This window comes from Notothenia coriiceps, unplaced genomic scaffold (assembly GCF_000735185.1).
Source record: "Notothenia coriiceps isolate Sejong01 unplaced genomic scaffold, NC01 NC01_scaffold00011220, whole genome shotgun sequence".
NCBI classification, from domain to species: Eukaryota; Metazoa; Chordata; class Actinopteri; order Perciformes; family Nototheniidae; genus Notothenia; species Notothenia coriiceps.
Window position 1 is genome coordinate 38,786 of NW_011343921.1, and position 12,167 is coordinate 50,952.

General features: G+C 40.6%; 2 protein-coding genes across 3 annotated transcripts; both read left to right on the forward strand.

The window, feature by feature from the left end:
• The first annotated feature begins 311 nt into the window (after positions 1-311).
• On the forward strand, positions 312-5,198 carry LOC104946616 (brefeldin A-inhibited guanine nucleotide-exchange protein 2-like). The gene is made up of 3 exons (XM_010772486.1): positions 312-797; positions 1,280-1,397; positions 3,639-5,198. Exons 1-3 carry the CDS (start codon positions 541-543, stop codon positions 3,795-3,797), a joined length of 534 nt encoding a protein of 177 aa, XP_010770788.1. The 5' UTR covers positions 312-540; the 3' UTR covers positions 3,798-5,198.
• A 1,119-nt stretch (positions 5,199-6,317) lies between these two features.
• Positions 6,318-11,305, forward strand: LOC104946618 (bcl-2-like protein 1). 2 transcript variants are annotated; one of them, XM_010772487.1, is made up of 2 exons: positions 6,318-6,757; positions 10,413-11,305. In XM_010772487.1, exon 2 carries the CDS (start codon positions 10,612-10,614, stop codon positions 11,203-11,205), a length of 594 nt encoding a protein of 197 aa, XP_010770789.1. In that variant the 5' UTR covers positions 6,318-6,757; positions 10,413-10,611; the 3' UTR covers positions 11,206-11,305. The 2 variants fall into 2 exon arrangements, with proteins under 2 accessions (XP_010770789.1, XP_010770790.1); XM_010772488.1 differs by lacking the exon at positions 6,318-6,757 and adding an exon at positions 7,838-7,996.
• The last annotated feature ends 862 nt before the right edge of the window (positions 11,306-12,167 follow it).

The following is a 12,167-nucleotide window of genomic DNA, read 5'->3' on the forward strand; positions in this document are numbered from 1 at the left end:
AGCAGGCTCCCGTTTGCCTTTCACCCAACAACGACAACCGCCTCACGAAACGCTATGTTGTAGCGTTAATAAAGGAAACAATTTAACAACATTGCTTGTCAAAGTACCTATACAATTTTATTTTTTTGAAGCAATATTTTTAGTGGCCCGAGCGGGCAAGTTGCCCGCTCGGGCCACTAAAAATATTGCTTCAAAAAAATAAAATTGTATAGGTACTTTGACAAGCAATGTTGTTAAATTGTTTCCTTTATTAACGCTANGTACCGAAAACGTACCGAACCGAACTGTGACCTAAAAACCGAGGTACGTACCGAACTGAAATGTTTGTGAACCGTTACACCCCTAGTAACTAATGAAATAAAGAGGCAATCACCAGTAAAGCGAAATCAAATAAGTGGCATCATTATAAAAAAGTAAGCAGTAGCAGCAAGTAACAGCATTAATGGATTGTAAAAAGTGTATAACATACACCACAATCTCTCAAAGCACAGTCATCTGTCTCTATTGGAGACAGTAGGGTTACAGAAAAGACATGAGAGGATGTCGAGGGGTATGAACAGAATCAAACCAGGGACATGCAAAGCCTCTGCTGCTGCTGCTGCTGCTGCTGCTGCTGTTTCTGTGTTTCTTCCCAATGACTGCCTCTCTCTGCCCTCAGGCTTTAAAGGGAAGTCCAAGCCCAACCTGTTGAAGCAGGAGACGAGCAGCCTGGCCTGCAGCCTGAGGATCCTGTTCAAGATGTACTCTGACCGTCAGCTGCAGGACTCGTGGCCTGACATCCAGACACGCCTGCTGCTGTGAGTGCCAAAGGGTTTTGTTCACAATAAGAAAACCAAAGCATCGTTTTTTCTATTGCATGGTTGAACTTTCGATAAATAAGCACAAACTGTGTATCACAGAAGTGTAGCCATGTTTGTTGCTCTGAGCTGCGTAAACTGTTTTGACACATGGCTCATACCTCATCATATATTTATGAAGTGTACTCTCTGTGTGTGTGTTCAGCCTGGTACAGATCACCTTGTGTTTTTCGCAGAGCAGCTGCACTTGACTCATGTATTACACTCATGTGGGCTGCTGATCATTAAATAACTGGTGTTGGTGCTTTAGTTTCAAGATGTGTAGCCTAGACCTGCTCTACTCGAATAACAATAGTATACAAAACATAATATTTTGTTGATGATAATCCTGTGTGTGTGTGTGTGTGTGTGTGTGTGTGTGTGTGTGTGTGTGTGTGTGTGTGTGTGTGTGTGTGTGTGTGTGTGTGTGTGTGTGTGTGTAGGGTGTGCAGTGAAGCTCTGGCGTACTTCATCAGTCTGACCTCAGAGAGCCACAGAGAGGCCTGGAACAGTCTGCTGATGCTGCTGCTCACCAGGACACTACGGCTGCCTGACGCCAAGGCAGGGACACACACACACACACACACACACATACTTTCAGCTATATTTACATTGGAGCTTTGGGTCATGAAATCTCAACTAGTATCATACATTTTGAATAAGCCTGGGTCATAAATATAATGGAAAGTTGATCAAATACAAGATTATTGACTTGCATGCCCCTTGTGGACAACATTTGTAGTGTTTGCATAAGCAGCATTGCGACTTGCAGTACAGAAGTTTACCTTGCTAGTGCCTGCATTTATTTTGCAACCTATTCATATATTTCTGGTTCAAACCAACTGTTTGCAGGATCTATGGCAATGAGGTATTAGAGCAATTCCCTATGTAAGGTTATTACTATTATGTGACAATGCTAAAACAAGAAACATTGTGTTTAAGCCCCGAATGTAAATTAATATATTGACGTCAAACCATAAATTAAATTGACATATTACACACCAATCTAGGAGTAAAAGGGCAAAGTCAGTTCACAAATACTGCTTTTCTCTCCATCTGTTGTATAAGTGTCCATAACAGTTTTTATACTTTTCTTGGCTGTTCATTCTTGATCCTGCCCAGTGGGTCGACGGTGCAGCCGGTTTATGTATTAGCTTGCATTTATAATGTACAGCAAACCAAAGCACAAGAGCAGTGCTCAAAAGAGAGAGGGAGGGGGGGCACCAAAACAATATTTGCACCGGGGCCATTCACAACCTTGTTACGCCACTTATTTCACATCTCTTGGATGGTAAACACAGTTATGAGCTCTCACCTATGACTCATGCACACTCAATTTGACAGCTGACTCACTGATGAGTCACAGCAGCACATGACTCAGGGTTTCTTTCCCAAACTATTGCAGATTTTAGTTAAAAAACAACCCAGCATGCAACTTAAAGCTGTAGGAAGTATTGGCGCCAGGCAGCCAGCTTTAGAGGAAAATGCTAACACCACACTAACCACTGCATCAACAAAAAATAAAACATTATTGTTAAAGTGGACTGGATGGCACCAGCCTGTTAAAACAAATCTTTAAATTGTGTGTATTTGCCCAAATGCTATTTCGTAATTCCCTGGCCTCAGAAACACAACATTTTAACGCCCTGCTGTAAACTCTTTGGCCTCCGAGCTCCACCCACACAGAGCAGCCGCCCTTCCTTTCTCTGTCCTGGAAATATTTCCAAAGACACTGGCTACATCTTTGGCAAATACTTTTGTCGGTTGAGATTAAAAGTACAGTTCAGCCCAATCAAATACATATTTGCCCTCTTAGTGAATAGATGAAAACATAAATAACAATAAGCTAACTAAAATAAAAGTAATAAGAGACATAATTGAGATATATGAAATGGGACACCGAGATAAACTATCCAAAACTTTACAGAAACTAAACATAAAGTATTTACCATATATATATATATATATATATATAAATAATAACTCACACGTGTTGAGTTGGAGAGAATAATGTTTTATACGGAGGCATTTCCAAGCTAAAACCAAATGGGCCCTATTGTTCTTTTTGGGGTTTTCCTTTTCCTGTAATGTGTTCTTATATATTTTTAAGCATGTAAATGGTCTGCTAAATTCCCAAACTTCCTCCTGCGGGAGTTTCTCTCCCACACTCACATGAATACTACTGTGTAACATACGTTTACAGATATATTTATGAAGTACAATACAAGACAAGCTCAAGTTTCATTTGTGGGCCGCATTCCATTATACTTTTTTAATTTGCTGAGAGCCGATCCAAAATCGCCCTTGGGCCGACTTTTTGGAACATTAAAGCATGGAACATGTCCCAGTAGAGGCACAGAATACAAATGTGAACCTGGGAATGAGCCTTATAGGGCCCCATTAACCAAATAGCCATAAAAAGATCTAGCACTATCTGCGAAATGGTCCAAAAACATTCATTTCATCATACTGGACGGATTAAAATAGGTAAGATACAATAAACACAGATATATTAAAAAGGGAAAATAATTGTAAACATTAAATGCATTTCAGAGTAAAGTAACTTGTTTGGTTATAGTGCTATTTATTATTAAGGGTGTTTAAGACCTTTAAATCCACAGACCTGGTTGTACGCAGTTTCATGTAGGAACTATTTTCTTTCTACCAAACAACACCTGTTGGCTTGTTAGCACAGGTCTGCTGTCTGAGTAGATGCAGGCCTCCTTCTGCATATTTGGTGTTGATAGTTGAGCAGAAAAGACAATTGTAAATATTTTTTTATCTGACTTTCTCCTTTTCCAGTTCAAGCCCCATGCTTCCTGCTACTACCCCCACCTGTGTGAGATGATGCAGTTCGACCTGATCCCCGAGCTGCGGGCCGTCCTCAGGCGCTTCTTCCTGCGCATCGGCTCCGTCTTCCACATTGCCGCTCCCGAGGGGGCCCGAATTCCCATATCCTAGAATGAGTGGGTGCAGGATCGGGTGGAGAAATCAAAAGGACATTTGTAGGTTGACACAAAAGAGACTGGAACAGACCACAGAGGAGGAAGAGGAGAACGACTGCAGCTTTTCTGTCTCTGTTCAGCTTCTCTACTGCACTCCGCTTGTAGGAAAGTCTTCACCCTGTCCTCCTCCTGTCTTTTTCTTGGGGATGAACAGCACTGTGACCAGCGCTCTCTGCTGACCGTCATTCATCGTCCCCCTGACTCATCTCAATGACAAGAAGAACTGTAAACAGATAATTTATTGATATTGAACCCGATTTTGTTGGTTTGTTTTTCTGTTTTTTTTTTTTTTTAACAAAAGAGGTCTTTACGCCGACGATACCATTGAATTAGATGAACCTTACATTTGCGATTTTTGGCCACCTGTGCCTGTTTGAAAACGATGACACCGTCAAGTGTCGCCCTTATTGTGAGTTTGGTGATCTAATGAAAATATGTTGTAATATCTGAACCCTCATGTGTCGATGCTCATCCCAAAGCATTGTTTGTCACTTTAATGTTTGTGTTCCTGTTATTCGGTACCGGGCTGTTGACTGAAACTCTGAGCTGCAGGTGAGAAGAATCTGCATCTCTTCCAACACTATAAAAGATCCCAAGCGGCTTCATTTGAGACGTCTCCGTGACACAACCGTCCTCTCGTCTTTAAAATTCCATATCAATGAGATTTTTCATATTTATTTTACTCTCTTGCTTTCTGATTATTATTCAGGTTGGTTTACAATGAAAGGTTGATCGCAGTCATACATTCCTTTTTTGTGTTGACACTGAAGGACTTAACAGAGTCAGCTCTTCCTGGCTTTTCAATATCAGCTGGCTCATAAAATCCTCCACTTATCCATCATTCGGCCCTATGAGGGGAAACGGTGGTTGTCCATTTCCCACACTCTTTTTGCACACCTGTTGCCGACAGTTTGCTCATGTATTAATGCCTTCCGGTGTATCATCTAGCTCTGGATGTTTGGAGCGCCCGTCAGTCTTGTCACATTCAGCAGTAGAGTTCCGGGACGGAGCAGAACCAAATGTTGCATCTACAGAGAAAGAGGAATCTCTGGATCCTTTGTAGTTTATTCCATGCCTTTTTTTTTTTAAAAGAAGGATTTATGTAATTATTTAAAGTGCATTTAAATATTTTTTGAGAAGCATTCCTTCCCTTGCAACTATGGATGTCTACTTTTCTTCCCTAAAGCTAGGGAATATATAAATATATATATATATATATACAGTACATGAAAAAAGCAGACTGTAAAGTTTTCAATGTAAGATACATAGAAATGAAAGTGCTATACGGTTCTATACATAATATTGTGATGTAATCTTCCAAACATTTGGTGAAGTAATCAATAAACCTGAATTCTGATCCACTTGTGTGCCTTTTGATTAAGTTTATGAAGCTTTAATCCTCAAATATGTTTGACTTGAGTTAATGGTTAATTAATTAACATTAATAAAGGGTGCACTCAAGGTTTTCCAGTTCCAGGGCTTCTGTAAAATAGAAATGTAAATAAAGTAAAAATAAAGAGGCAAGTGTAAATGACAAAGTTCACTTTAAAATGTTAAGATTTTGCACACACATGATTTGCTTTCTTTTGTTGGGAAGTAATTGTTGATATGGATTATTTCTTTTTGTTCAGAAATCTTTTTTCGTTCATTTTTAATTGTGGTGAGATGACAAGACAATCTGCTCAATAATTCAGTGTTTAAAGGTAATTGTAATTATGGGAAAATATCACATCAATACAAAGAGATTGAATAACTCCAAACCAAGGGCTAAACACCTTAAAAAAAGACCCACACAAGTATGGTACCTCAATACAATTATCAGAATCAGAATACCTTTATTAGTCCCACAGAGGGAACTTTGCAGCGTTACAGCAGGAAAGCCACAGACAGCTTAGTGTTGCATATCTTACATGTGTTAAAAAAAGTACTAAGTTATAATATAATAAACAATATGCTAAAAAAAGATAAAAAGTTACAACATTTTCAAAAACAAATCAAATCTTCAAATGAAATCCTGTAGCAGTTGTTAGGATTCAGCAGCCCGGTATATATTACAGTTATTAAAGATGGCATATGTATATAAAGTATATATTTTTATGCAAGCTCGTTCGGCCCACGGGCTTGCATAAAAAAGAAGCAATTTATTGTTTGTACTTTGTAACTCTGATGCGATCTGTATTGTAGGTGTATATAATGAATTGGGATTTTTTATTGGGGGGGAAGCTAGTGTTTAGGAGGGGTTTCCGTTCTTTCTATATAAACATGTCCACAAGGGGGCGAGCTGTGCTCAAACTGGCAGTCGCCATTGCGCGCGCTACATTTTGGGGTAACAAAGGTTACCATGGAGACCTCTTACATCCTTTGTTTTGCAGAGTAAAATAGCAAGCGGCCCAACAGCTGCTACACGGAGCCTTGTAAAAGAAAACGCTATGTTATTATTACTTTAACAAGTACATAGATAAGCAGACAATGAAGAATGTGACTGTTCAACTTACATAATGCACGTAGGGGTCAGACACCCCACAGAAAAAAACGCTTTTAGCTAGTTAGCACCTCATTCTAGCTGGGACTTTCCTCCTGTTAGCCGATTAAGCTAGCTCTCATACAAAGTTAGAAGTGACCGGTGAATTCTCCAGTTGGAGGACTGCATTTGTCCTGCTAATTCATATGTAGCATTCTCTTCACTCTGGATAAATCTCACAATTACAACCTGGGAGTTCTGAACGGAGGCTGGCATGTTGAATGCATTACGCAGAGGACGTAGTTTAGTGGGCGGATCTGAGGCAGCCAGTGGCAGTCTAGGATATCTCCGTCCGCGGCGTTAGCCAGACAGGCTAGCAATGACGGATAGGATTACTACTGCCGGGGTCTGGGTTGTGATCCGCCAGAAATGATTTTATGGAGCCCACCTTACAAGTAAGTATGTCTTGTCAGGCTATGAATGTATTTCTAATGGCTGTGGTTGTTTTGTTGGTGAAATAATGAGCGGAAGGCTGGTAGAGAGGGCGGATTTTCCTCTCTGAATCCAGAGGAAGGAGGTCGACAGATTTGGAATGCGTAACCATAATTTCGTTTCCTGCTAGATGTTTCCATCTAATTCAATTTGACGCCAAATTTATTGGCAAACTGTAGTGAATGAGTTTGCCACTGTAACACACATTTCTATGTGTAAAGCCAATGAAAAAGTGACTACACCAAGACTTTATATGACAGTGACAGCCATCTTCAGTAGCCTACATAGCTGCCTACAGTGGTTTTAGTGCAGGCGGAACTGTGAGTGTGTAAGGCATTGCTCAATAATTAGTTTTGTATTGATTGCTGGCGTGGTCAAGTCTATTTAGAGCCGGAACACAGGGTGGTGTCGCAAAGTGTCATTTTCCTGCATTGTTATTAAACGCCTTTGCTTTTATGTATACAGTCAAGCCCAGTGTTTATGACGGCAGAATGAAAATTGGCCTGTGCTGCCTTCAGGGGCTCTTACTAAAACCCGTTCAACCGTTTTTAAATGGTGTTAAGTGTGTGTTTAATTACAAATGCCTATATGTTTCTCTCTTAAAGAAAAGGCACAATTGAACTGCAATGACACGAGGCTAGAAAAGAGATTTCCAACACTCGTTTATATTTTTGTAAATGTAATGAGCTCTGTCAAATATATAAAGTGAACAAAGAATGACACAGACGAACGTCCCGTCCCTATAATCGAACACTTATTATGAAGGGCTTCTATATCTATCTTTTCTTCACACTGTTGGTTAGGTTGTAACAGCAAACCTTATACTCTCATCCCAGGTTATGTTGCAACATAGCGTTTTATCACATTATGGATGTTGTGGGTCTGGGTTTAAAGGCCAGCATGAACGAGGATTCCTGATATGATCGTGATCCAGATATTCAGACATCTCCGAAGGCGTCGTATTACGTAATAAGGGGGGCTGGGCATACCCAGAGAGGAGGGGGAGACGTAGGAGGATACGTTAAAACCATAGTTAAAACATACACTCGCACACAAAGTGACTATTTTATAGTCTTGGATTGTGACAGCTTTTGTACACACAGACCTACTGACAGACCTATTCCGGACATTTATACAGAGGGAAAGGGAACGGAAAGAGGACAACTCATTTTATTTGTGTATATCGCGAAAGACACAACAAGGTTAGTAATCATATATTTATGTAGTCTTCATAGCATAACAATGGAAATCTGAATTGATGTGGATATTATTACATCCAAACACAGATGCGTCACACAACCAGCCCGTGGTGTACAGAGGAGGTGCTAACATCCTGGCTGTTTATCTGTAACCTTACAGTCCAGATTCCACTGTAATAAACACACTCTCCCTAACTCTGCTTTCTGTGAGTTAATATTTGAACGGTTGTTTTTGCGAATGTTGCATTCAGGTTCTACGTGTTTTCGCTACTCGCTCTATAGAAGCTGCGTGCTGTTTACATCCGAGCTGTGGCTACTAAAACCCGAGCCACGTGCTGTAGCTGGGGAGTGGGGACCATGTGGCTATTGTAAACACTGCTTCCCTCTGGGTGTTCATCCGCTTAACGTGCTGTTTCGGAGTGTTTTACCACCGTATATAGCCTACATTGTCTGCTTCCTAAGGTTTTTTTGTAAGTTTGTAAGAAAAGTTTTTTGGAGCACCTGGCTTGTTTGGCCATGAGCGCGTAGTATCGCGCTTCCATTGTGCTGTGAGGAGGGACTACATTAGCTGTTATGTCACCAGCACTGTTTGCATGGAGCTCCTCTCCCATCCATCTCATGCAATAATAACAGTAGTGGAAGAAGTATTTAGAATCTTTTATTCAAAAAGTAGCAAAACTGAACTCTAAAAATGCTCTGTTACACATGTAATTTCTGTTTTCAAAATCGTACTTTAGTAAATGTACAACAGTAGGCCTATACATCAAAATATACCAAGTATATTCCAAAAGTTACAGCTGATAAAGGAGGAATGTTTTTATTTACTTTATATACTGCTGCTGGATATCTTGACTTGAAATGTTATGAAAAAACGTTTTTTATTGGCGGATTTGAAAGCTGTCTGATAATTGTAGTGGAGTATAAAGTACAATAGTGGCTTCCAAAGTGTAGTAACACTTGAGTAAATGTATTGCATTCTACCACTGGTAATTCTGATATCCAGCCACTTATCAGTTGAAATGCCATTCATGTTATAGGAAAGAGCAGATTGTGTTCCTTTCCCTTCTGTTACAGCAGTGTATGGGATGGTGACAGGCTTCAGTGTGAGGGAGCGGCTTTGTCAGGTTGCCTTTTGTTTCAGGATTGTAAACTCACCTAAGCCCAATAAACTTACTGCAGGATACTGACACAAATGTAGTACAGTCATATTATTGTTTGTTTCCAACGACTTAGTGACAACGATATCACTGGTCTCTCAACTATGGATGGTCAATATTCATCTTTCAATATAATATCAATAGTTTTTGTTTACAATACTGAGACTGCCACTGTACTGGAAATGTCTGTAAGCAATGCAGCCACACATGTTTGTATTTCTAACATTTGACTATCAATAGGTTTAGAGGAATTGGTACAAATCAACCCTTTTGAGTAATCACAGATTGTTTGCTAGATTCACTGTTTTTCTCAAAATACCCGTCATCCTTTACAATAGCCAAGGAGATGTTTTCAGGTTTCTTATTTTATTTCACAAACAGTTCAAAACCCAAATATTGTTTTAGTTTACTATCATATATGGAAAAGAAAATGTTCTTTCATAAATGTTTTGTAGATATAGATATTAGCTTTTTTAACAATCACAATTGTTCTGTTTCAGAAAATATTCAGATTGAATCAGTAGTAGTTTAACAGGAGAGTTTCATGTATTCTCGATTCTTTAAAAAAATAATTTTCACACACATGCTCAACCTGCTTATGGCCTTTTCATACCGGAAACTACAACTGCAGTCGTGTGATAAATGTGCTAAAGTGGTTAACCCAATGTTAACCTAAGACTGCAACGGTACTTTCAGAATGTTGTCAATGCTTAACACAGAATAATGAGTTATTGTAAAGTATGTTTGTGATTAAAGTTTCCAACTTTGAGTTAATGAAAACTTAACTGCATTATGCTCAATATTCCATTCATATATATTCAAGGAAATGCGTAGGTGTCATTGTCTGCTGAGGAGTGTGTAAGTGACAGAAAGCTGGAGCTGATGCAAGCAAGGAACCTTAAAGCTCATCCTAAAGGTCAGAGGTCACTGATTAAGAGATGACTGTCCCTCTGATCTCTTCTCACCTAAACCTCACACCCCCTCTCCCTCTCTCTCTCTCTTAGGAACATACACACACACACACACACACACACACACACACACACACACACACACACACACACACACACACATTAATATCATTTCCATCTGCTCCATATGTAAAAGCCCAATTAAAGCAATGCACTTTGGCCTTACCTGTCCAAATTTAATTTGAATGTCTACAACCATCCCCACACACGTTTCACACACACTCACACACACAATCACAGTGTGCTTAAAGGCTGTCCAGACTTTGACCTTTCATTGTTGTCTCTCCGCAGGGCCTGAGCTGATTTGTCAGCCTTGTGCAGGTTTGATTTTTTGCCCCCCGAGTGTCCTCTGGATATCAGCTGACCATGGTGGTCTGAAGAGAGGGAATCCCGGCACAGTGTGTGTTCACTCTAACACAGCAAGAAGGCTCGACGGAGAGAGGAGCAGAGACGGACCGCAGCGAAGAGAAATAGCTTATTTAAACACAAAATGTCGCAAAACGGAGAACTGGTGGCTTCTTACATTAACTATAAACTCTCCCAGAGAAACTATCCTCTCAATCACATGGAGCTCTTGGAGCATCCGAACAGGACTGATGGGGAGGAGGCAGGGTTGGGTGAGGAGCAGAGGGTAGCGACGCACGCCAACGGGACTGTAAACGGCACAAGTCCCGGGACCCCGCCGGCATCCCCGCTGAGGCAGCAACGGTTGCCCTCAACAACGGACCTGGACGCAGTGAAAGAGGCCCTCCGGGACTCGGCCAACGAGTTCGAGCTGCGGTACGCCCTCGCCTTCAGTGATCTGCACAACCAGCTGCACATCACGCCAGCCACAGCTTACCAAAGCTTCGAGAATGTGATGGACGAGGTGTTCCGGGACGGGGTCAACTGGGGACGCATCGTAGGGCTTTTTGCTTTTGGCGGGGCGCTGTGCGTGGAGTGCGTGGAGAAGGAGATGAGTCCGCTGGTGGGCAGGATCATCGAGTGGATGACCGTCTACCTGGACAACCACATCCAGCCCTGGATCCAGAGCCAAGGAGGATGGGTGAGTCTCACACACACTCTCAAAGAAAAGTGTGTTTAGGTGCTGTGTGCTTGTAATGAATAGCACCTATTATACTCTTCAACATTACAGCGTACATTGTATGGATATGCTGACGTGGCCTGTATGGAAATTGTACATGTTGACACTTTTTATACACAAGACTGCTGGCAGCAACACTGGAAAACAGCAGTCAGTTGGAAAATAGTTTGAAATAAAAACAAATCCTTTACTTATTTTTCCAATTGCGTGTGAAAAATGTGTATGGATGCTATTGACTTTAGTTGATGTGAGGGTTTAGAAGTTTAAGCCGTTTTGTTATTATTTCTTTATTCCTTTATTTGGGATCACAGTAGCAGAGCACACATTCATCTTTAAGTTAACAGGCTGAGCTATCGTTTCAAATATTAACAATCTAGTAAGAGCTCACAAAAATAATACAACGATGGCCTTCTGTTTGAGATAAAACCAGGAAAATAATTATATAAAAATAATTTCGAATGTTGAGAGCATTTAAAGAATTTGTCCCAAATAAAGTCACCAATTTTGTATAAAATGTAAGCCAGAAAGTATTTACTTTTGGACAGGCCCAAGCAGCTGGAAGAATCTGAGTGGTGACACTTTGGAGCAGTAGTGATCAAATATCTTTGAAGACTCTTCCAACAAATGCCCTCCATGAGTCGTTTCATTTATGTAAAGATAGAGCTGTGTTGAAGGCTGGACCCCTCATGCCTATGAAAGTTGCTCAGTCCTGTCTCGGATCAGCCAAATGAATGGAGAGGGACCATAATGTACAATTATACATACATTTACAGGCTTACCTGTACCCATGTAAGTCGATGGGAAAAAGTATTTTTTGGCCCCATTGCGTCACGTGACAAACACAGAGAATATGAAAATGTTCTTCAACGCCTACCGCACTTTCTAGGGGCTTGAGTTGTTCTTGATATATTTGATTGAGATTCACAATATTTCGTCCAGACTTCATCTGGAGTGGAACTGTT